The sequence below is a fragment of the Osmia bicornis genome, chromosome 8 (genome assembly GCF_907164935.1).
Source record: "Osmia bicornis bicornis chromosome 8, iOsmBic2.1, whole genome shotgun sequence".
Lineage (NCBI taxonomy): Eukaryota > Metazoa > Arthropoda > Insecta > Hymenoptera > Megachilidae > Osmia > Osmia bicornis.
This window is the reverse complement of record NC_060223.1, coordinates 5,633,062-5,659,052: the sequence shown is the minus strand read 5'-3', so window position 1 is coordinate 5,659,052 and position 25,991 is coordinate 5,633,062. Positions and strand designations below refer to the sequence as shown.

The 25,991-nt window shown below is 39.4% G+C and overlaps 3 protein-coding genes across 6 annotated transcripts; 1 reads left to right on the top strand and 2 right to left on the bottom strand.

Moving 5' to 3' along the window:
- Nucleotides 1-82: 82 nt before the first annotated feature.
- Nucleotides 83-17,938, top strand: LOC114875168 (E3 ubiquitin-protein ligase HUWE1). The gene is given in 21 exon segments (XM_029185148.2): nucleotides 83-919; nucleotides 2,180-2,260; nucleotides 2,347-2,565; nucleotides 2,652-3,445; nucleotides 3,522-3,798; nucleotides 3,884-6,294; nucleotides 6,635-9,889; nucleotides 9,987-10,423; nucleotides 10,426-12,652; nucleotides 12,724-12,900; nucleotides 12,975-13,942; nucleotides 14,018-14,077; nucleotides 14,158-14,279; nucleotides 14,356-14,593; nucleotides 14,673-14,948; nucleotides 15,402-15,590; nucleotides 15,675-15,862; nucleotides 15,941-16,074; nucleotides 16,147-16,312; nucleotides 16,406-16,596; nucleotides 16,677-17,938. Coding segments are annotated over 20 exon segments (12,477 nt in total). The 5' UTR covers nucleotides 83-919; nucleotides 2,180-2,215; the 3' UTR covers nucleotides 16,780-17,938.
- A 728-nt stretch (nucleotides 17,939-18,666) lies between these two features.
- On the bottom strand, nucleotides 18,667-20,745 carry LOC114875171 (protein Rae1). Its single transcript, XM_029185153.2, has 6 exons — nucleotides 20,163-20,745; nucleotides 19,904-20,077; nucleotides 19,760-19,831; nucleotides 19,403-19,684; nucleotides 19,118-19,312; nucleotides 18,667-18,883 (listed from the first exon to the last, which is right to left on the bottom strand). The coding sequence occupies exons 1-6, from the start codon at nucleotides 20,418-20,420 to the stop codon at nucleotides 18,797-18,799; spliced, it is 1,068 nt and encodes a 355-aa protein (XP_029040986.1). The 5' UTR covers nucleotides 20,421-20,745; the 3' UTR covers nucleotides 18,667-18,796.
- A 602-nt stretch (nucleotides 20,746-21,347) lies between these two features.
- On the bottom strand, nucleotides 21,348-23,658 carry LOC114875167 (C3 and PZP-like alpha-2-macroglobulin domain-containing protein 8). 4 transcript variants are annotated; one of them, XM_029185145.2, is made up of 6 exons: nucleotides 23,435-23,658; nucleotides 23,049-23,188; nucleotides 22,848-22,972; nucleotides 22,536-22,675; nucleotides 21,946-22,478; nucleotides 21,348-21,865 (listed from the first exon to the last, which is right to left on the bottom strand). In XM_029185145.2, the coding sequence occupies exons 1-5, from the start codon at nucleotides 23,442-23,444 to the stop codon at nucleotides 21,988-21,990; spliced, it is 906 nt and encodes a 301-aa protein (XP_029040978.1). In that variant the 5' UTR covers nucleotides 23,445-23,658; the 3' UTR covers nucleotides 21,348-21,865; nucleotides 21,946-21,987. The 4 variants fall into 4 exon arrangements, with proteins under 4 accessions (XP_029040978.1, XP_029040977.1, XP_029040976.1 ...); XM_029185144.2 differs by having other exon boundaries at nucleotides 21,348-21,846; XM_029185143.2 differs by having other exon boundaries at nucleotides 21,348-22,478.
- Nucleotides 23,659-25,991: the final 2,333 nt, after the last annotated feature.

Below are 25,991 nucleotides of genomic sequence, written 5' to 3'. Positions count from 1 at the left end.
CTAGATCGGTCAGTACCTTAAGTCGCATCCACATGTAACTATTTCACAATGCACGACCGAGTTTCTCAACGCGTTTCTAAACGCATGTTCAGCGACGACACATAATGAAGAACAGTTACGGATGGTTACGAAGCGTCCTATCACACGTAGAGTTTCTTGACAACGAACGAATCAGAAATATCGGTGAATATTAGGACGCATTTGCCACATAATTCCCGTATTGCGCAGTGAATAGAATGCAAGCGTACGGTATTCAGAAATTTCTCGATAAAAGATGCAGAGCGGTGGTTAGCTAGTGTTGCATTGTTAAGCCTTGTCTATAGTGTTATTACATGAGTATGCGTACACAAGGAAATAGTGCAGTGCACTGAGGAGCGCGATTAAAATCGTGTTCGTCGTCGAATCATCGAATCGTGGTATAGTGTTTGTGGAGTGTCGTACGAAGGTCGTGAACTTTCGTAAGATTGTTCGAGAAGCTTGCGTACGGAAGCACACGTTACGAAAAGGTTAAAAGGAAAGGTGGACGATTCTCCGTGAAAAGCCTCGGTTAAAATGGCGGTGATCGGTACTCCGATTGGCGCTAAGCGATAGAAGAGGATCGCGCTCTATTCACGCTCGCCAAGTTTTGTTTTGATCTCGTTCGATAGTTAGCCTCACGGGAACCGGTCGATTCTCGTTCCTTCAAATTCGTTCGGGCTTTATTTTTTTTTTCCTCCCTCCCCATTTAGTACCGTGCGAAATTCTAATAAGCGTCTTGCTGGCGAAATATATCAAATCGAATCGAAGACGATTAAGGTGGTAAGAACCACCGACGGAACGGTTTCCGACGGCCGTGATGCCGCATCGTTCCGACCTCGAATTTATCGAAAGGCCGTACGACGAGGACGAGTTTATCAAATCCTTGTCGGCTTATCTATAGGTAAGTTTTGCCACGAGTACCAATTTTTTTCTGCTTTCACCACCTTTATACATCGTACGATACGAATTTTTTAATTGATCCTCAATCCAACTTGTCATTTCACAGCTATATTCATTATCTCGAAATTCTTTATGCGCATATCGCCCCTTTGTTGTTGCTTCACACTCATCGAGCAAGCCTAGTTAGGTTAGGCCTTAGAAACCGATGACTCTGCATCTTGACGAGAATCCAGGTTGTTTTCGTTTCTATCATCTTTCTAACGGTGCAATCTTCTAGAACATCGAGGCATTCGTTGCATTTTTTTTTTTAAACAGTTTTTCACAAATTATTCTTTGTTTATTTTCTTTGCATCGTAATCGTTCGTGTATTTCTTTATTTAGGTATTTTTTTTTTCTTAAATTACTATTTATGACGTAGATTGTACGTTTTGTTACGATTTGTCATGTTTTTGATCATTGTCGCGAGCTTTGTAACGTCATTGTTACTCCTTTTATGAATATTGTGTCTAAAATTACTGCATCTGTACCCTGATTTTTGAAATCAATACAAATTTCTTTGTTACGATATGTCGTTTCATTAATAAATTATTATTTCAACATTTTTTTTGTTAAAACTATCGATGCCCAAGGATTTATTTATTAATAAGCATAATTCTATTTTTATCTTCAGAAAACCATATGGACGTTTTTTGTAACTGATTTTAATGTAAAAAAATGTTTTTATTTTTATATACTAATTTACTGTTACATTGTAATTTTTTTGTTTAATATTGTCTATGATGTACGAAATTTGTATGTTTAAAAAAAAAACCATTAAATATATACACCTACCAAAATATTATTTAAGAATATAATCAGAAATTTTGTACTATTGTGTAAAATTAGTATTGAATTGTTATCAATTAATGATCTTGTTGCTTTTGTTGAAAATAATTGCATTAATATTGTGTAAACTTATTTCACATTTGTTTCATCATATCTTGACATACATAAAAGAAAACTGATAATTTTGTGTGAATGAATAGTAAAAGATATTTATCATCAGTTATGTGTTAACAGTTGTGCAATAATTTTTACTTTAATGATTTGTTTAATTTAAGAAGATTTAATAAAATAAGATCATATATGTTAATAATATATATGTATATAGCGATTAAGGAAACATGATTTCATTTAACATTAGTAAAAAAATTATTGTGATATCCTTACATCCATGAAGTTTCCTAACGACACATAAATTATATGTAAAATAATGTTTCAGATTTTAAATTTACAAAGGAACCCTTAACCTGCCAAAATGAAAATTGATAGAAATAAATTGAGGAAGTACACTTCTGTACCCGTAAGTAATAATTCTTTAAGGGTGAAGAGAATAGCGTTAACTGAAAATAAAACATATGAATATATTACAAATGAATAAATTTTCAGCCCGCGGAATGCCAGGCTCTTATAAGCAAGTTGCGCTCTTGCTCCCACGCAGAGCTGCTGGAAGAGCTGAAACAAATAGACGCTTGGACTTTTGGTAAATGCGAATTGTTTCATTGGATCGATGTGTTAGATCTAAGCGATAGTATTTTGGAGGAAGCCGCAACAAAAAGTCCAGACAATCCATGGGAGCTAGCCTGTGATCTCCCTCAGAATAGAGAGGTACAATTATTCTATAATTTTTATTGTTACGTAACTTTAATTAAAAGCAAGGAATGATGATATAATATTTATACAACCGTTTACAGGCGAAAGAGCTTCTTCTATGGGTTCTCCATCTCACAACATTGGTCATTGAGCATTCGTACTCTCGGCATTTGTACAACAGTATGGAGCATCTTGTAACATTGTTATCAAGCTGCGACATGCACGTTGTACTTGGCGTACTAAACATCCTCTATATGTTTAGTAAACGTAGCAATTTCATTGCACGTTTGAACAATGACAAAAGGCAAGCGCTGTTAAGTAGACTCAATCTTCTTGCGGAGAGTTGGGGTGGTAAGGAGAACGGATTTGGTTTAGCGGAATGTTGTAAAGAATATCCGGACAAACCGCTTCCGGCGAGTGCCACGACGCTGCATTTCGAATTTTATGCGGAAAATCCAACGACAGACGCGTCGAATACCAACTCGAGTAGCGGTACTAAGAAATCTGGGCAAACGAATCTCGTAACGTGCATACACATAGAGAACGTAGACAAACTTGGTAAAACACCGGCACAGATAATGAATGATTTATTAAAAGTCTATAACGTACCCCAAGATCGACAAATCGCGTTGTTCACACACATAAGGCTGGCGCACAGCTTTTCTGATTACCGTAGACGCTTGCAGTGTGTACACGCCCGGTTGCAAGCATTATCGGTACTTGTATATAATAGCGAACTGGAGGAGAATGCACGTTGTTTACTGCATCCTGGATTATTAGAAGAGTTAGTTGAATTGTTGGAACTTCCACACGCACATCTCGTTGAAATTCGTGCAGCAGCACTGCGAACTCTTACTAGTATTATACATTTAGATCGTAACCCACATTTTCCAAAGTAAGAAAAGATTTTATAATTCGACAGTAGAAATCATTAATTCCATCGGTGCTAAATTTATTTATTTATTTTTCAGAAAACCTGGCTCGAGGTTAAACATGATCATCGACGTCACTGGAGCTAGCTCCTATCACGGATTTCTTCCTGTATTAATTCGCACTTGCATTACGTCGTTAATTTCACCGCAATCCGATGGTCAACCTTTTCCTTTGTCTCTCGTAACAGCGTTATTCAGCTTTCTTTATCATCTAGCAAGTTACGAAGCCGGAGGCGAGTCTCTTGTCAGCTGTGGAATGATGGAAAGCTTATTAAAAATCATAAACTGGCCTGGAAGCGAGCTGGAACACATAACGGTAAGATTTCACCAGCCTTTTGTTATTGTATCGCACATAAATTTCTATAATAATCGCGTTACATATTCGATCAATTCAATTGCAGTTTGTAACAAGAGCAGTTCGTGTGATAGATTTAATAACGAACATAGATATGCAAGGATTTCAAGCACACGGTGGCCTACAAAGCTTCATTAATCGTCTCGACATGGAGGTGAACATTTGCAGAAAGGAGCAACCGTTTGAAATAGAACCGTCGCATTACCAGGACAGCCCGCAGATTGCTCGCGAACGATCTGTAGATCGCGAGGAGAATCCTGCGACCTCGCGTCGCATGAACGAAGCGTTCGACGAACGGGAGGAATCCTCTAATCCCCCTATGGAGTTTTCGGAAGACGAAAATATGAGCTCTAAAGCGGACGAGAAAAACGAACAGATACCAGATTATTCGGCGTTGAAGACCGGGAAGACCTGTCTGCCTCAACGTGCTGCGGTTTTAAAATCAATGTTAAATTTTACAAAGAAAATTATTCAAGACCCAGCTTTTTCCGACAGCATCAGACACGTTATGGAAGGCACTTTACCTTCTTCTTTGAAACATATTATTAGCAATTCAGAGTATTACGGGCCTTCTCTGTTCCTTCTCGCGACTGACGTCGTAACCGTATACGTCTTTCAAGAGCCTTCTTTGTTGTCCTCTCTGCAGGACAACGGATTGACCGACGTCGTGTTACACGCTTTGCTCATTAAAGAGATTCCAGCCAGTAGAGAAGTTCTGGGATCGTTGCCTAACGTGTTCAGTGCCCTGTGCTTAAATCAACGAGGTCTGGAGTCATTCGTGAAGCGACGTCCGTTCGAGCGCTTATTCAAAGTACTCTTATCGCCGATGTACCTTCCCGCGATGAAACGACGTCGGAGCACGGATCCTTTGGGCGACACGGCTTCGAACCTGGGCAACGCGATGGACGAATTGATGAGACATCAGCCGAGCTTGAAAGTCGACGCGATCGCCGCGGTTATAAAGCTGTTGGAAGAGCTCTGCGTGATGGGCTGCGATCCACGTTACATCTGCTTGCAAGCCGAGGATAAATTCGACAGTTCGCAGTCGAATTCGAATTCCGGGAGTCGCCAATCCTCGGGACAGTCCGTTGGAGTTGGTGTGGGAGATTCTGGTGGAGGAGGAGGCGGCGGAGGTGGAAGTAGCAGCGACGAGGAGGAAGACGACGAAGAGGAAGCCAGTACGAGCTCTCACACCCAACGCGAAGAACAGTCTTCTTCGTCCTCCGCCCAATCCGGTCCACCACCTCAACCCAGGGAAAAAACACCGATAGCTTTGATGGAATATATACAGAATGTTACAAAGTTCGTTGATGCTATTCTGAGCAATAATTCAACCGACGATCACTGCAGAGAATTCGTTGCCCAAAAGGGCCTCGTACCCCTATTGTCAATTCTGGGACTGCCCAATCTTCCAGTGGATTATTCAGTCGCCCAGACAGCTCAGGCTGTGGCTTCAGTTTGTAAAAGTATCTTGAATCTTGCTCGCGAACCGCTGGTCTTGAAAACTGGCCTGTCCCAATTAAACGAGGTTTTGAATTTATTGAAACCATTGTACAATTACATGGAAGCTCCAGGAGGTTCTGTTTTATTACACGAACTCGTTTCTGCTCCGAATTTAGAGACAGCTTTTACCAGCGACACAGCGACACCCTTGCTTCACGCTATGAACGCCGCTTATGGCTACATAATAATGTTCGCTCAGGTGTGCCGCACCAGTCAAAGCGAGATCAGAAATTTAGCCATGAACCACTGGGGATCAGAGCTGGGTCTGACGGTTTTGAAAGGTCTCTCAGAGTTGTATACAGCTCTGATTTGGGAGAGCACAGCGTTGTTGGCACTCACGACAGAAGATTTTATTCCTTCTGGATGTGATTTTGGAAAGGAAGATATGGATAAACTGGTGCCACCTGAATCGAAGACCGAGGGAGAGAGTTCTGGTTGGTCCGGCGCTGCATCCTCAGATATGGGAAGCAACGGAATGACGACAGCTATGGAAGCTCTGAGCACAGATCCACCGCCAGTCCCTATGGAGGTGGACGAGAAACCAAATCCTACTACAACTGGAAGGGCATCTCCGAGTTCTCATCGATTCGCCTATCCTAAACACTTGTTGGGACTCACGTCTAAAATGGGCAGAGCATTGGCTGAACTGTTCGCTATTCTCGTAAAGCTTTGCATGGGTTCCCCGCTCAGGCAACGCAGGGGACAGCAGATGTCTTTGATACCGGCTCTTCCTTCGCAAGCAGCGAGGAGCGTAGCGACTGCGTTGAATTACGTACTGATTCGTGGATTATCATGGGACAAGTTACCACCGTCAACGGTGCCCAAACTTCAAGTGACCTTCTTGATGTGCACCCTCAGCTTTGTACCCCCTGCGTTGTTCGATGAGAAAGGTTATCCGTTTCACCTGATGCTACAGAAATTTGTTAAATTAGGCGGACAAAATGCGTTCTTTGCGTAAGTTTTCATTACTAATTCGACAAATACTGGGCAAAAGTACTGTTCAAAATAAAATACCTCGGTTCAAATTGGACTAAATAACTTGAGGTCTTTTGAGAAGCTATAAAAATTAATTCACTAAAATCTTCATCGTTTTAAAAAATTATAATTTATTGAAATCGTGAAAAATACATATTTTAGTGAATTAATTTTTATAGCTTCTCAAAAAACCTCAAGTTATTTCGTCCAATTTTAACCGAAGTATTCTATCTTGAACAGTGTCTACTTACTTTTCCCTCTCACTGTATATTATTTAATTAATTTTTAGATAATTTAATTATGAATTATTTATTTTCAGTGCTTTCCATTGGGTACTATCAGGAGGAGGGCAATTTCCCTTAGCCGAAGGATTGGAACATCCAAACTTACCTGACTGCACTGGAGAATTCTTAGACGGTTGGCTGATGATCTTAGAGAAAATGGTGAATCCCAAAACTTTGCTAGATTCACCTTACGTTGTTTCTCTAAAATGCACTGGAATATATAAAGTGTACGAAACATTCGACCCGATCAAATATCTTACCGACATACACAAGGAGGCTTTCGAAGCAGTGATGCTAATGTGGGGAAAGAAACCATTGAAGAGCTATGGGGCCCACATGACAGAATTAATCCTATCCATTTTACGGCACATTTTGAGAAGCGAACAGATCATTAAAGAACACGCTCAGAAAGAAGAAAATACCGAAGCAGCGATCTCTGGTAGCACCAGTGGAACCAGTGGAATTGCAAGAACTGGAACGATATCCGACAGAGAGGAACTGGAACCGGACGTGAATCCAGAACATCTTAGACAACTGATGGATATGGGTTTCAGCAGGGCTCATTGCATAGAAGCATTGCTCCATACCTTAACCGTTGAACAAGCCACAGATTACCTTCTGACTAATCCCGCCACCTTGCGCAGATCGGATGTCCCAGCAGGCGATGCGAGCGGGCAAGACCTGATAATGGACCTGGAATTGGTAGACGACGATCAGATAATGCACGCTATAGCGATGTCTCTTGGAGAAACGGAAACGAAGAAAGTATTCGGTTCGGAAGAACCAACTCGCGAGACTACCATAACGGAAAGCATAGACGAATTCACTCGCAGTGCTTTGACTCAGTGTTTGAACCTACTGGACCTCATGCCTGATACTGTATACAGAATCTGCGACCTACTAGTCGCCATTGCTAAGAGAAACGGTGACGAATGGCGCGATAACATGCTGCGACAACTGATGAAGGAAATAGGCAGTCTGATAGATTATCTGATTGGGATCGCTGAGAGTCAAGATCCAAGTGCTGGCGCGCGACTGGTGGAATGCGAGGAGGCTAACAAAGTTACTGGACGCATCTATCTGTACACCATGTTCTTCGAGGGAACGTTCCAAGAGATGCGAGTACCGTGCGCTCAGATTGTAGAGGAATATGCTATCTTGAACAAACTGGTGCGTTTGTTGGTGTTGAGCGAGGGTCCACTGACGGCGAATAAAAATAGAATCGTCAAAGAGGGTAACAAAGACACACCTGCTGCGAAGACACCTAAATGGCTGGCGCCTTTGTTGCTGCTCATCGAACGTCTGGAGAAAGTAGCGATATTGAAGAAACGAAAGGAGTTCATGTATAAAATAACAAACAGAATGTGGAAATGGTTCGATCTGAGTACAGGAAGGTGGACATGGTATTCATCCGTGAACAATAGGATCATCAATGATGCGTACTGGGCCGGAGAATCCAGTACCAGAGTAACGTGCAACAAACGAAGATACGTGATCAACTTTTCTTCCATGACTCAAGTGAACGAGGAAAGCGACAACAGGAGACCCATAACCATGGGCTTTAAATTACACATGGGTAACGAAGACGGTGGTTCTGGGTCCGACACCAACATGGACACCGATGAAAATCGAATAGACGATAAAAGGAACACTGTTCTCCAAGGATTGGATCCCAGCATGGCTCCAGGAATAATACGCGCCTGCGTCAAATTAATGGCCATTCCTGTCGACCGAGATGCCTTGCACGCCTCCATGAAAGTATGTCTGCGGTTCACCAGAGATTACGAGAACGCGGAGATATTCGTTCGCGAGGGGGGTGTGAAGCTTCTGTTGGAGATGGCCGAATCGAGTAGCTTCGCTGGTTGCATCAATCTCTGCACCCTTCTGATACGCCACGCTTTGGAGGAGCCGCGCACCCTTCGCCAGACCATGGAGAAGGTGATCCGCAGTCGCACCCAGGGTAACATACCACCGGCGTGCAAGGAGATCCTCTTCATGACTCGCCAGATCAACAGCGCTGTCTGTCGCAACCCGGAGGTTTACAGAGAGGTCTGCGCCAACATTCTAAGAGTCGACATTAGCTTGTTGAGGAAAGAGGATGGTGATAACAGGCTGATAGTGAAGGCTCTTCCACCCAGCCATACATTAGCCTTGCCCATGGTGGAAGAGGCCTCCATATCCGTGGTGAAGGATCTCCTGAACGCTCTTATAAAACCAACGCCGGTCACCTCTGACGATAAATCCTCCACGCCCACCAGAAGCCCGGAGAAGAAGGCGTCTTACTTAAATTCCACTGTGGAAACCTCTCGACGAGATGTCCTGAGGAACAATGCTACTACAACGAATGACACTCTCGACGAGGACGACCAAGTCTCTCAGATAATCCCTATGAAGATCTACCCAGAAACCAGCGGTGCTGCTAAAGCCGAGCCGGAAGAGGCAAAGAAACCTCTGCTGGCAAAGTCTGCTATTCTGAAGATACTTGCCGAGGCTGTTCGTTCGTACAGCGCGGTGGCGGGTTTGATTACAGAGCACGTGTACAGAGCAGGGCAAAGTGAAATGGTTACAGAGGACACCACTGCTCTTGCCTTTCTCCTGGACAAACTTTTACCAATGTTGCCAGAGAATTCCAACGACAAACAGTACAACATGGCGAGGATGCTGATAGCTGCGATCGCCTCTTGCAATCATTCTCCTGATGCTCAAACAATTCTGGTTACCGAAGTGAAGGCAGCCTTGACGAGAACCTTGGCTCTTCCTGAGAGCTCCGAGAAACATGCCCAGCTGCAATTATTGATCGGTTTGATCTCCACTATGATCGATAGCTGTCCACCGACTCCCCATAATCCATTGAGAGCTTCCTTAAAGGTGCAACAGTGCAACAATGTCAATTACATTGTCAGAATCATGTTGAGGAAGGGGATAATAACTGATCTGGCAAAGATCCCTCATAGTCTTGACCTATCCAGTCCCAACATGGCTGGTACCATTAATGCTGCATTGAAACCTTTGGAGACGCTTTCACGAATCATAAACCAACCAATGCCTGGTGCTGTTAACAATAAATACTCGAAACCGAAAAGCAGGACCGTTCAAGAAGAGCCTATCGGCGAACAGACAGGAACCACTACGTCGGAGGCGACGCACGCGGTCGGCGAGGAGACAAACGAGGACGCTGAAAACACGGAACACGATATATCCGTCACTGCTGAGAGCCTCGAGCCTACGTCCGAGAGCCAGGTGCACGAGGAGGCTGTTCTCGAGGACATCATGGATCAGCTTCTGGAAAGGTACTGATTAATAACGTGAATAGAATAGAAAATGAATAATGTAAATAAATATTAGCATTCTAGGTTCATGTAAGCTGCTGTACTTATAATCAAGCAGTGTACTGTTTTCCAGGGACGGCTCTGGCGTGGCGGAGGACCAGTCCTCGCGGCCTCACAGACCCATGGACATCGACGACGAAAGTCTCGCGATACGTGACGGGGAGGCCGATTTCGACCCGACGCGAGACGCGACGATAAGAGAGGATCTTCTCAGCTCCGACTCGGACTCGGACAGCAATCCATCCGACGACAACGAGGACGAGGTACAGGACGACGAGGACGAGGAGGAGGAGGAGGAGGACGACGGCGAAGAGAACGAGGAGGAAGAGGAAGAGGAGGAGGAGGAATCGTCGAATTACGAGGAGGATGGGATCGAATTTTACGAGGATGTCGGGGAAAGCGGTGTATTCCGTATGTTCCCGTCGACCGAGCGCGAGGGTAGCAATGTCGTGATGATTCGGCACAATATTGATAATCAGGACAATGTAATACATCCGCTACGGTAACACCGCGATCTAGCCTTCCGTGGAATACAACGTTTCCTTTACCTTTGGGCCTGTTCGAGGACCCACCCTCGGTATCCGAGAGCAGCGGTATTAATTCCCATCCACTGTTAACACCACAGGGCGGTTTGGACGCCGGCGGTACGAGGGCTCAGAGGGCTCTGCGACCGCGGAGGTATCAGTACCTTCAGATACCGAATTCGCGGAACCCGAATCCACCGGTAATACTGCAGAGACTTCTAGGACCGGCTGCCCAAGCGCTTCCTTTATCCGCCAGTCAGGTTCTGGCATCCAGTTTCCGGGACACCCGCGTCGTCCTGATGGACAACGGTCTTGGAATACTAACGAACCAAGAAGAGGAACAGATAGATCTTGTGGATCAATCTGGTTATCTCCTGGGACCCAGCCTAGCAGCCACCTTAAACAGTACCCCGACCGCTTTACATTGGTGGATAGAGGAGAGCAAATTACTCGATGGAGATTCTCAGACGGACTGCTGCATGGGCGTTGTGTACAAACTGATCCCCGGACTGGAGAAGTATAGGAATGCTGAATTAGCTGAACGAAGGGAGAGACGTAAGAAGCAGCACGCTTCTGAGAAGAAGAACGAGAAGGATGGGAAGGAGGGGAAGGATCATTTGAATAACACAGAGTCTGGCTCGTCCACCGTGATACCCATGGAAGAACAGATATCAACCGCATCGACCTCCCAAAGAGAGGACATAACCGACTTCGTTCCCAGATTCGAAACTTGCGTCGAAACGACTCGACCTGAACGCACACCGGACGAGGACATAATCGACGTAACCGGAGAGATGGACGCGACTGTTCAAGAGGACGAGGAGCGATCGCCTCCCCCGCCGCCCGAGGAACAGCCCTCAGAACCTAGAGACCCTCGAATAACTAACAGGAACCCAACTTTGGAACTTGCCGAAAGTATAGTCGACTCTGTGCTTGGTCCGTGCGCTTCTGTAGCGAGTAGACTGAGACAGTCCGAACGCATCGTCGAAGGATCCAACACGAACGATACGTCCAATCGTTCCAACACCTCCATAGTTGTAGATTTCAGTCAAGAGGCTAACGAGGATCTGTTGAGAGAAATCGATTGCTCCGAATGGATCCGAATTTTCACCGACGACAGTCAGTCGAACGTCGAACGAAACGCTAACGTGGTGAACCAAGATCCCACCACTTCCACCTCGGGCACCGTTAACGCAGAGGCGTCGGAACAACCGCAGCAGTCCCAAGAACAAGCTCAACAGCAACCAGAACCAGCACAGCAGTCGCAGGAACAACCACCGCCGCAGCAACAACAGCAACAGCAACAGGTCCAGCAACCGTCTCAAGAACAGCAATTGCCGGATGGAGTGGATCCGTCATTCCTAGCTGCGTTGCCAGAAGACATGAGGGACGAAGTTATAGCTGAACAGCTGAGACTTCAACGAATCAGGCAACGAGCGCAGGCAACAGTAGTTGAAGAATTAACAGGACCCGTGGAAGTGAATCCAGAATTTCTTGCCGCTTTACCTCCGGCCATTCAAGAGGAGGTTCTCGCCCAGCAACGCTTGGAGCAACAACGACACGCGGCTGCGAGCGCGAACCCTGAGGATCCGGTCGACGCGGCTGCGTTCTTCCAGAATCTACAGCCTGCTCTTCGACAGGCGATTCTGACCGACATGGAAGAATCGCAGATATCGGTCCTTCCGCCGGATTTAGCTCAGGAGGCTCAGAATCTTCGCAGGGAATGGGAGGCGAGGAACAGGCACATAATGCAAGAAAGATTCCTCAACCATGTTAGCCAAGGGAACACCACCTTGTCCAGTATATTGAGGACCTCCGGTAGACGTACAGGGGGTGGTACTCGTTTCGCGATTCACACGGTAGCGCAGAGAGGGCAATGGGAGCCGTGGAACACCCGTTTTGATTCTGGTATAACGCATCAAGGAGCCAGTCTGAGACTCAGAGGCAGGCAGTTGTTGGATCACGAATCCATGGCTTGTGTGTTGGTGTTGTTGTTTGTCGATGAACCGAAAATTAACACTCTCAGGCTCCATAGGGTTATCAGGAATCTTTGCTATCATGGCAGCACTAGGGAGTGGGTGGTCAGAGCATTGCTGAGTATCATGGAAAGAAGTAACGATGAGAATAAAGACATAGCCATGGACTTTGGTGGGAAATTCAGAAGGAAAAGCTTGGTACCTATGATGCACCACGATTATTGGTAAGGACCTTCCTTTATTTATCTTTAATTTAATTCAAGTTGAATGATTAATCATTTGTTCCTTCTTTCAGTGCTCCTAAAATTTTTGACCAAAGAAGTAATGCACAATCATGGTTGAACATTAGCATTGATGCTGCACTAGGATGCAGAGCAAATGTTTTCCACATTGTAAGACACGGTGGTAAGAAATCAGAGAGACAAGGTAGTAGTATTGCCATTCATCCTCAGGCAGCGCCCACAGTATGCAGGTAAATTAATAAATATTTTCATCAATTGAAAATTCGTCTGTTATCTTGAGATATAATCATCTGTATTTTTACAGACATACATTGGAGCTGCTGATATCGTTGGCTAAAGGCTTTCCCGGTTATTTTGTGCCAATCAAATCTAAGGAATCAGACGAGAAAGAAAGTAACAAGGACAAAGATTCGTGTAACAAAGAAGAGGGTGGTTTGAAGAGTAAATCCGCGTCCAAACCAGGGAAAAGCGATCAGCCAGATTTCTGGGACATGCTGTTGAAACTAGACTCGTGTGCCTCGAAGAAAGGAAAGTCTGTCGCTAGATCGCATTCGAATACGAATTTAGGAAACGATTCCGAGCACAGTATGACTACCTTCGAATCGTCCGCATTCGGTCAATTAATATCCATGTTGAATTGGTCCGTTATTAAACGCAGCAGTCAATTAACTGATAAACTTTTGAGACTGCTATCACTGATCTCCATTGGACTGACAGAAGTGAATCCTTACTGTAGACAGGAAGGAAATAAGAACAAGAGGATGGAGATGAACAAAGAACAGAGCATCGCTGCTCCTGAGGAACATCTCAGATTGGCTGTTCAAGTTTTAACCAGCAAGAGTTGTTCAGAGGAAGGGTTGGAGGATGCAACTGCTTTGTTGCTCAATTTGTCTTACTGTCCTGATCCTACTAAACAATTAATACTGAAATTATTATTGGAAGGCGCTATGGAATTGGCAAATGTCGTTTGCGAGCATATAAAGGATCTAATGATGGAGTTGAAGGTTTTGAATCGTGAACTCAGACGAAATTCTATGGATGATCAACCTTCGACCAGCAGCGGTGGTTCCCGAGGAATTCTTTTAGATAGGTTTACAAACGAGAGCGTAGTGGTCACTGCACCGAGTAAAGTTAAAGCTGGAAGTGATCTTCAGTTACCATCCATGGCTGCCCTTGTTAGCAAAACTTCTAGTCAGGCATTCTTCTTAAGAATACTTAAAGTGATCGTACAAATAAGGGAAGCTGTGCGCTTAGCGAATAATAAAAAGACAGGTACATCTGAAAACAATTTTATCGTTAACATTTTCCTTTAATAAAACAAGTAATTAAAATTTAATCTTCTTATAGCTAACCAAACTTCAGAAAGTTCTGTAGATACTGGAAACACTAATCAATCTTCAGAAGGAGGTAATTGTTGTGAAATTTTTGTAATTCAATCATTCATAAATTAAGAACATAAAATATATTATGAAATTCTTTTTTAATAGGCGAAGAAAAGCTTCCATTATTAAGTGAAAGTTTAGTACTGGATCATTTGTGGGAGACACTTAGCGCCTGTTTATTGGAATTGGAATATACTCCAGATCATCATGCAGTTCTAGTTCTGCAGGTAAGATGATTAATTACAAATTTTTTAATCTTCACTCTTGGAATTATCTAATCGTATAATTTATTATATTTTACAGCCCGCGGTAGAAGCATTTTTCTTGGTTCATTCGTCATCGAGCATTTCTCGTGATCGTCAGATAAATACAAATGCAGACAACAGGGAGGTTATTCCTGATCTAGCACCAGTTTCACCGATATACTCAGACAACGAAGGTACATCCCAATCTGAGGCTACTATTAACACTTCATGGGATATGACACCTCCGCCACAGAAGACTCTTCCACCGGACCAGCTTAAGTTCCTCAAATTTGCCGGTATAACACAGTCCTTAAATTTCCTTAATATAAAAATTAATAAGCATAGAAAAATTAATGTCATATATTTTCATTACAGAAACGCACAGAACTGTCCTAAACCAAATCCTTCGCCAGACCACCACGCATTTAGCGGATGGACCATTCTCTGTGTTAGTGGATCACACCAGAGTTCTCGACTTCGACGTAAAGAGACGATACTTCCGTACAGAGTTGGAACGAATGGATGAAGGCATTCGTAGGGAGGAATTAGCAGTGCATGTTCGTAGGAGTCATGTGTTTGAAGATTCATTCCGGCAACTTCATAGGCGAAATGCTGACGAGTGGAAGAATCGGTTCTATATCGTCTTTGAAGGTACATCAAATCTGTAACAAATAGTATTACATGTTAGGATTGTTCTTTGACGTGTATTTAATAGGGATGTACCCGATATTACGTGCTCGGAAAAAGTCGGGCGGGCTTGGCCGGGTGTCCGACTATTTCGGGTCAGGTCGGATAAAGTCGGGCAGATTCGGACGAGCTCCCGCGATCCAACTCTCATGTACTTGCTAGTGCTTGCAATAAGCATGTTCAAAATCTATTTTGAATCATTTCAAATAAATTCGTTACAAGTATTATTTTTCCACATAAAACAGATTTTGCACATGCTTATTGCAAGTATTAACAAGTATATAAGAATTAGAAATAGTCGAGCTATCCGACTTCACGTATGTATCGGACACCCGCCCGAGTCCGGCCGATGTTTCCCGAACCAACCCGAATAGTTCGAAACTCGACTATTTAAAAATTAATAATTCTTTATTGTAGGTGAGGAAGGTCAAGACGCTGGAGGATTACTCAGAGAATGGTACGTCATCATTTCCAGAGAAATTTTCAACCCTATGTATGCTCTGTTCACTGTGAGCCCCGGCGATCGTGTAACATATATGATAAACTCTTCTTCGCACTGCAACCCTAACCACTTATGTTACTACAAATTTGTCGGTCGAGTTATTGGTAAGTATTTTCTTTCCTGCTATATTAGAAAAATGTTTATATTATATCCTGTTTTGTAACTAATATTAATAATTATTTCTACAGCTAAAGCAATCTACGACAACAAACTTCTAGAATGTTACTTTACGCGTAGTTTTTATAAACATATTCTGGGAATATTGGTAAAACATACCGATATGGAAAGCGAAGACTATAGCTTTTATAAAGGTCTTGTATATCTCACTGAGCACAATATCGCTGATCTTGGATACGAATTAACGTTTTCCACGGAGGTACATTTCAATGTTTCTTTAATTTATTTATTACTACGTTGACGAGTAATTATTTTAAAATCTGTATAATATTTTTAGGTTAATGAATTTGGTGTTAATGATGTACGAGATTTAATACCAAACGGACGTAACATCGTCGTCACCGAAGAAACGAAACTAGAATACATTCGGCTCGTTTGTCAAATGAAAATGACCGGAGCTATTCGTAAACAGTAAGTAAAATAAATTAGAGATAGATAAATGTGATTATTACAAGATGTAATATTTTCTGTTTCTGTTTATAGGTTGAACGCGTTCCTAGAAGGTTTTTACGATATTATTCCGAAACGACTGATCTCTATATTCAATGAACAAGAACTTGAGTTGTTAATTAGTGGGTTACCTAATGTAGATATCGAAGATCTTAAGGCCAATACTGAATATCATAAGTATAGCGCAAACTCTCTACAAGTATGTATTCCAGTCATTCAAACATATTCATAATATTGATTTAAATTGATAAATCAATAATGCTATATCAAATATATTATTTGTTTAACTTAGATCCAGTGGTTCTGGCGGGCATTACGTGGTTTTGATCAGGCAGACAGAGCTAAATTTTTACAATTCGTTACCGGAACTTCAAAAGTACCGCTGCAAGGTTTCGCTGCTTTAGAAGGAATGAATGGTATACAGAAATTCCAAATTCACCGTGAAGATAGATCTACAGACAGACTTCCCTCGGCACACACATGGTATATATTGCATATCCAATTTATCTTTTACTTAAAAAATTCCATTAACAAATATTTCATGACACATCTTTTCTCCCTAGTTTCAATCAACTGGATCTACCCGTTTACGAAACGTACGACAAGCTTCGCACGAATTTGTTAAAAGCGATCCACGAATGTAGCGAAGGATTTGGTTTCGCCTAAATTTCTGCAAAGTTGAGCAGTTTGCATAATTTTGCATGAAAAATCTAAGAGCGAAGGGAAAAACAGAGGGAATCATGAAGAACACAGAGGAAAGAATTAAAATCCAGAGAAATGATTGTAAAAGTGTCGATAAGAATAATGTTTTTGATCTTCGCTCAAGATCTAGTATATAAATGTTTACTCCGCTATATACATATTAAAACTAAAAGCGTATGTATATACGTAAAATTAACGATGTAATTACCGATTACCGTCGCTAGAGTTTATTTTGTTGAACGATCATAAAAAAAAAAGAGGAAGACGCAGAGCTTAACGATAATTTCCGATGAAAGGAAAACAAAACTTAATCGGACACTTTAGTTAAGGTCCCTAAACGGTTAAGAAAAATAACATATAAAGATTCAATGTAATTCATCCTTAAGAGAACGCAGCGGGCTGAAATAAAACATGTAATATAATTGCGACTCGAAGCTGCTCTCCTCTTTGAACAGATTCGAAAAGAGAAAAAAAAAAAAGAAACAAATTATTGCCGAGACGGAAAAGCAGATGGAAGTGTGCCTGTTATTTCCGAGTATGTGTTTATTTCCTTATATTATGCGTGGCAGGAAAAAAGAAAAGAAAAAACAGCAAGCAACCTAGAATACGTGAAGAAACCTTGTGTAAACGTGTTGAAATATATTGTATGGAAGCGCGTGTACGTGTTGTATGTATATGTACGAATGATAGAGAAAGTAATATTATTCAAGAACCGATTAGACACGAGCCTAAATACGAAAGAAAAAAAAAACATTTCACAATGTTATATCCTTAACGCCCGCAAGAAAAAGAAAAAATAACGTATGGTTGTACACTATTAGTATTAATATATTATCTAATTCTTAACCGATAGTAATAATCATTAATTAATATCTTTTTAATATTAATCATTTAAGAAATGTGATGTTAAAAAGGAAGTCATGTAACATTTTTCCTTTTTTTCTTTTTTTCCTACAGATATAGGATAGCGCAAAGTCACGTCCAAACTCATCGGCCCGATATCCCTGAACTTCCTTTAATAAATTTCAATCTACTTTTGTTCCGGAAATGAAATTTTTAATCGAACGGATGTTAATTTTGTAAACACATCGAATGGGACAATATACGTTGACAAAAAAGCATAGATCTATCATTTTTTTCTTTTTTTTTTTTCGCGCGGTATTGTTAAAAAAATTATCGCTTAGAAATTCGCAGAATAAACTAAATGTTGTATTTCTTATAGAATTTCCGTCTTTTGTGGTTTTTAATTATACGAAGAGCAGCTTCTGTTCGAGATGAATTACTGAATGACTGTAGGAAAACGAAGATTTTAATTATAATCGAAATTCTTTTAAAGTATTTGTTGTTTAAACATTTCCTCATCTGTAATGAAATAATTGATATACATACAATACAAATGTAACTTTTACATCCGTTTTCCGTTTACAAATTTGATGAACGAATCAATTAATTTTGAGGAAATAATTTGTATTTTGATCATTTTCAAATTACGACAACATAGTAATTACACAAATGTTTTTGTTTGATTAATTAACACAACACAATGGTATTGATTTGTTAAATGAAATTGGACTTATATTTATTTCGAAAAACAGGTAGATAAAACATAGTTTCTGTATTAGTTTTGAGATGTAAAAGAATTTTTTACCGAAATTATTTTTTTACATTTTTACACGGACAAAAAAAAGGAAATAAGACTTTTCTTGCATGTATATACTACTTTGTACAATAAGCTTGTGTGAAAAAGTGAAATATATACATAATGAAAATGTAAACTACAATTGTATTGTATATCAAAGCTATTTACAATTTATTAATAATGGTATAATGGCAGAAAACGTCTCACGTAGCTGAAAGATATAGGAAAGTTATAATTTATTAATAAGAACAGTATAACCTGTAATTGTAATTATAAAACCTAGTATCTTAAAAACGCATCACAGAATTCAGAAACTTGTTAATTAGATGGTGCTCCTCTGGTTTACGGTGAGGCTTTAGGCTTTAGTTCTTCAAAACATGGTCTAAGGAATATGGAGTTTTTCTTTGCCGGATTATAATATTCATGACCCTGTAATATAAACGTATTAGTATTAATCATTTTTCTTAGAAATGTTACATTTAATTAGTATTATTTCAAACGAACATTCATTTCAGACATTATGTATAGAGATTAAAATAACTAAAACTTGAGAAAGGTATTATGAATATTTATAATTTTTAATCCCCTTTGGTCCTCTACATGATATAAAATATAACTCCATATTAAAATAATGCACTTAACAACCATATACAAGAAACATACTTTTGACCAATCATAAGATACTGCATATGCAAATATTTGCCCATTATGATTAAAGCAACAACGTGTAATTGGTTGTTCCATAGGTTCAGAAGACTTTAGTTTAGTTCTTGCATCTTTATCCCAAAATCCAAATGTGCCATCTCCTCCAACAGTAGCAACAGTACCATGAACAGGGTGAAATGCAATATCATTCACCTAAACATTAGAATTCAAGAAATTAAAACAAATTTTGAATATAGAAATTTGTCCTTTAAAAAATCCATCGCGAGATTTAATTAAACCAACCGCATAAATATCTTGATATCCATTGGGAGTCCCATTTGTCCTATGACATTTGAAAGTGAAATTTTCTTTAGAGCTTAAATTCAAATGATGTATTGCCACACGACCCTCCGTACTACCGATTGCAAAACCAGTAGGAACCTTTTTCTTATCCCTAAAGATAGCAACACATCTATACTGATATTTCAGACTTAATTCTACTGTTTTATATTCCCTAGGACTGCCTTCTAATTGGTAAACTATCAATCCACGTCCTGCAGTTCCTACTACAGCCATTGGATAGTCCTATAACAATTCAAAGTAGTTAACAATTATTTGAGACAATAGTTATGACTTAAAATGACTGTTACATGTACTTACAACATCTGCGCAATAGCATCTCTCAATTAAATTTATAGTCATTGCTGGCTTAGGACATCTTAAATCCCAAAACTGCAATGTTTAATTATGCATTATTATCTCTGCATTATAAAGAAATATTACATACAAGAAATGATAACATACTCTTAGTGTTTTGTCCCAGGAACCTGTCATAAGGCATGAATATGTGCTTGCTTTGATCCAGTGGCAAGTTTTAATTGGTGCATCGTGTTGTGCAACTTGAATGCTCTGATTCGAAGCTAAGTCCCAGCATTTTGCTGTTTTATCGCAAGATGCCATAAACACTTTTGTTCCATCCTATTTTAAGCAGAAGTATACACTTGAAATACTGTTTCAATGAAATTATTCTTAGCAACGTTTATTATAAAGTAAATAAACTTACATCGCTCCAACAAACATCTAGCACGGGAGCTGCCATAGATTGCATCGACTTCGGAACTGTTTTTCCAGATTGTTCGACCTCCCAACAGCGGACATTGCAATCCCACGAGCCAGCAACGAGAAAATTTTGTGGAATCGAGGCAGGACTAAACGCAAGACTGGAGACAGAATCGTCTGGAGGTGAAACAACCTCAAAATCTTGCATTGGATTTGATGATGTTGTAGTGCCGCTTCTTAGTCCTCCGGTTTGATTGAACATCTTTGGAACACCTTTATCTGAGAAAGCTTCGTTTCACACGAAAGGACGTTGCCCTCAGCTCCGTGATTGAATTGTTTAACTCGTGTATAACAAATACTTAACACTCGCACGTGCGGTGTATTTGCGTGTCAAACAATACAAAATAGCGCTACCGTCTAGAAAACTGTAGAATGAATACTTCGTCTAAATTTTGAGATGGTAAGTTCATTCGTAGAAACGACGTAAGCAGATGGCGAAGCGGTCAACTCTATAATGCCGTTGTTCTCGAAGGGTCCTGAATTTGTGCCTCGAGAATGCTTGAGAACGAGCAAAATTTGCTTTATCCTAATATAAAAATGTGAAACACTTTGCGCTGCAACAGTCTAATGCAAGTTGACGGTCACAACAGATTGCTTAGTTATATCACTGATACCTGACGAAGAATTCATTATGAAGCCTTTAGTGGCGTCACACATTAATTATAAATTAATTGCAAAATTAAACCGCAATTGGAAACATAATTTTTGCTTCCTTTGATTCTATTCTTTAGAAATCAATCAAACTCAGTATAAGACCGAAAAATTTATTAAAATAATTGTTTGACAAATTTGTGTTTTAAAAAGACCGCCATAAATTAAATATTTTAAAATTTAATCCTATCGCCATCTATACGAAAACGGCTCAAACTACTCAACGAGTTACCGATCGATTTTTCGAAACAGGGATCACAAGCGCCATCTATCCGGAAAGGGTGGAAACTATTTGTCGACTAGTTTCAGCGATTTCTGGATAGATGGCGCTAGGATCGAATTTTTAAATTATTTATGGCGGTCTTTTTAAAACAAGTTTTGTGCTAATTTCTAAAGAAAAATAAAATCAAAGGGAATAAAAATGGTGTCTTTTCAGTTGTAAGTGCGGACTGTGGTAGAAAAGTCATCATAACTAATATAACAAAAGATTATTATTTATTTTCAGATTAAATGGGAGAAGGTCCCAATTCAATGATCCACATTTAGCTTATAAAGTCATTCGCTTAGCGTCAGTCTGTTTTTCAACTTTATAATACTTGAATTAACAAAATGTCTAAAATTTTTATTATTTATTAACACTTATGTCGTTGAGTACGGCTAGAAAAAAGTGGTAAGATACGGGCATGGATACAAAAGTATATGAAATTCTGGAAATAAGGTCAATAAGCGGTTTATAAATAAATCTTTTGTAAAAACATTCGTATTTCGGAATCCAAAAATATACTGACGACACAGTAATAATATCACGTGCATAATCTCGTCTATAACGCTGATTTTCCTCACTAATTACCATTGTTTTAGGCGATGCCGTTTTCCAAAATCATCGGTTTAAGCGTGAAGACGAGCTTTTGGAGCGCTCATGGAACATAAACTTCTCTAAAATGATTGGCCTGTCTTACACCTCGTCTGTGATATAACTGTAATATCAGTATAATACTATTTATGACTTTTTTTTAATGTACACGTTATTTTTACTAAATTAGTTTAAACATATGCGACATAAAAAAATATTTTACATTTTGTATGAAAAATAAATATTTCCTCTTGGGAGGAATGCTCTATCTCCCAATATATTCAGCGATATAATAATCGCAAATAACCAAAGTTTCATAGTCTACGACCGGTTCTTCTTGACCATTAACAGCTATGTAACATGCTTGATGGTTTGGTTGTATTTTTCCTATATGATATACACCTTCGTGTAAGACACGGCCAATGAAAAGGGCATATCCGTCTTCGCTTTCACCAGCAGGAAGCGCATGTAATGGAACGCTACCTTCCCATGACTTTACCCAATTTATATCTTTACAACATAATACTTGAAATTCTTTTTTATCGTGGGCTGATCCGCCCCACGCAATTGTGCATACGTTATTCCTAATACTTCCAGGTGTAACCGAGTCTCTATGACGAGCACGACCTATGTACAAACCATCTTCAGAAGCCATTATAGCATTTGGTGGAAGACCATACGATTCGTTATAATCTATCCAAAAATGAGATGTATCCATCAATTGTTGTCTGATAACTGTAGATGTACAAACTGATTCTGAAAGAGATAGACAGATAATTGAAGTTTCGTGCATGATAACATTTCAAAACACACCTTCTACTAAGAATTCACCAGTAGCTCCCCATGCTGTGCTCATTCCTATGTAATTTATGACAAATGGGTTTCTGTCTTTGTATGACAGAAAAACTTCCCCATCTCTACGGCCAACATTTAACAGTCCATCGCACGACCACCTGTTCAATATTCAATTATTAATATATAATTAATTAAAATCAAATTATATAGTTTCCTAACACATATTGCAAATATATGACTTTTAGTTAATTATATCAAATAAATAAATTTATTGCCTTTATTGATATTATATTATTGCTTCAAATTATATAGATTGCTTTAATTTCTTACTGTATCCAGAAATTGCACATATGTTGAGCATTTAATATGTTCCTTGTTTCAGCCTCTGCAACATCAGGTTCTTCGTTATTCCTTTTTATTGCAGACATTGTGTTTCCCCATCCTCCAATAACAATCTATAATAATAAAATATGTGTACTTTATATACCAAAGTTAAAAAGATTTCAAATAATTTAAGATTTTAAACTATACCTCATACACATTAGAATCTCCACCCAAATGGGTACGTAAAGAAATTCTTGCATCATGAGCAGCTTGCACGCTTAAATTAAAACGGGACTTTGTGATGGGAAAATAACGATATTCCATACTGTCCGGAGTAATGATCCTAACTTAAAATATAATTATTATTGCATTTTAATGAAATTTGGTATTATTCATACATACTAAATATGAGAACATTGCAGCAATGATTAAATTTAATTTATTAATACAATTTATTGGATTCTTCTCTGTAATATTGGGAGAAATATGCTTTTCTATATATGCAGTTGAATATTGATCAGGTTATTCTGATTATAACTGTTATCAAAGACTAGACATGATAGAACTCATATGTTGATATTTAATGTACTTACTGAAAGACATGGTTGATGGTTCTATTGGTATTTTACAAGAAACAATAATAATCAACTGTAAAAGAGCGAAAAGCCACGACGAGATTTAAATCTCTTAATTTGTAACTGTGGTTATATTTTCTACATGATCTCATCGTATGGTAGATTGTCACATCCTGATACGATTGAACTTGCATACAGACGTAATATTCCAATCCATAGAATCGAACGTTTCTTCAATTGGCGGACTACCAGAATATAATACGCATGCGTTGCACACAGAACAATTATTGGCATGGATTCAAATTTTAAAACCGCGTAAACGAGAAAACGCAATTTTTATTTTAGTCAATTCTCTCAGATTACCGCGTCGTTGAATACGACCGCATTTAAAAACAGTTTCAAAAGTGATCTGTCAGCAGGTCAGAGGATAGCGAAGTTATTTGTATCGCATCAACTGGTATTACCACATACCTTTTCCACTTTCGCGCCAGAAATCTATCTCGCCTTGAAAGTGCAATGTTAATGCATCTGGTCGCGTATCTTATTAGCCCTTCTTTACACAAACATGCTGCATTCTTTCCACAATTGAAAATAAGATGTAAAATAAAAATTAAGCAAAAACAATTAACTTCAAGTTATTCATTTGAATAATGATACAAATTATTAATATCTAACTTCTTTAATACATAAAATACTTATAATCCTTTTTATTGTTAGCTTAGAATTTCTAACGTGAACTGACATTGGCAGAGAAGTAACTATTAATGATGCAGAACGTCGCACGCATGTTTAGCGTACTTCACAGAATGCAAAATGTTTGATATCAAAGAAGCGTCTACTTAGGATTAGTATAGCGTCCACTTTCCATTTTCATTTTACTTTCTTCGTGGTATACTAATGCTTTGCATTGTTACGGGCATATAACTTTTACCATTCGACAACTACTTAATGATGTATTAGAGAAGCGCGGTTTGCATTTTAATATAGAACAAAATAAATAATGTTCTATTAAAAGTATCCTAGATCTTTATCATTTACGTATAGGAATTCAGCCGATTCAACTGCACTACCAACACACGTTTCAATGAGTACGTGTGCGCACGGAAAGTAGAAAGCATTGCAGAAGATAATGACAAGGATGCAGCGGTGTCATTCCGGTTTTCGTGTCAGAACACAGCGTGCGATCGTCCCTAGACGTTCGTTATCCACATGTGATGTATCTAATAACATCTGGATCATTGTATTTTGAAATAAATCAACTTTTGAAATTATACTTCTACAATTTCTTTGATGGATGCAATTTACAGAGAACAATTTGGATATCTCTTGTAAACCTAAGGAAAAAGGAAGATATTAAATCTGTTTAAATAATAGTAGAATTAAATTTTACCCAAAAGATCCGACGAAGTGCTTAAGGGAGCCTCGAGAAACTTTCTTTCGAAGGAAAGCAATTGGTATTCAAGAAACCCGTGCGTTTTATGCGGGATGTAAACCGACCAAGGTACTCGCACCGATGTTTAAGAATTTCGATCCCTGTACAGAGATATTCCCGGGCATTTTCTACATCCATGCTTTAAAATAGAAGCACGTCCATCCTCGAGCAGTTTCTCAGGGCTCCTTTGATCAAAATGAGAAGATCGCATGCTTGCACCGTACAGTTAAAAGGCCCTGAAACAATGACTTTATGTAATGATTATTATTTAACTCCATAAACGCGTCTATTAAACGGAATTAAGAGCGCTACTTATTAAAGCAATGTTTTATTCATGTTGCTAATGTACTTACATCATGTGAACATATATTGTTCAAGTATTGTAATTAACATATTCAACGCGATGCATATTTTCCATCAATTTGTATGAATTAGTCTGAGACTCATCAATCAGTCGGTTCAAGTTTAACGTGTTGATTAAATTTCTTAAAAAATCTTAAGATACTTGTTTTATTCTTACTCCAAGAAAATCCTGAAAAAGATGAAAGTTCAATGAACAAAAGTACGAAATAAACAGTGATTTTGTATGATAATGAGCAGACATACTCGATTTATCGTTCTTCAAGATTATTATTATATTCTGAATCTGGACGCAAACGTAACATTGCTCTTCCTCCTCTCTCGAGCCTCGCCAAAGGAAAGTTATTCATCCACCGTAACAAATATATGTTAACCTTGGCAATGGTAATGCATAGAAATCGGGACAGCATTTTTACGAAAGCCTGCGTCGTACTGAGTTCAGTGGAATCCTTCGAGCGAGCTAATTAAAATAAAAGAAGTCTTAACTGAGAGTTCACTCGTGTATGAAACGGATGGTTTATAAATAACATACAATTGCGAAAATATATGCTACAGTTTTATAATAACACATATCAGAGTCAGGGAGACTAATGTCATTAAATTACAATCTTTATGGCTTTTTGTAACAAGAAACCCAATGTATTTTTAAAGCTACTGTAACATTTATTATTACCAAAAATAAAAGTTAAATTTAAATTAAACTTTGTTTAGTATATATTACAATTTTTTTCTGTTTCTTTGATTACTTGGAAGACTTTGTACGCGTAATAACAATGCCAGTAT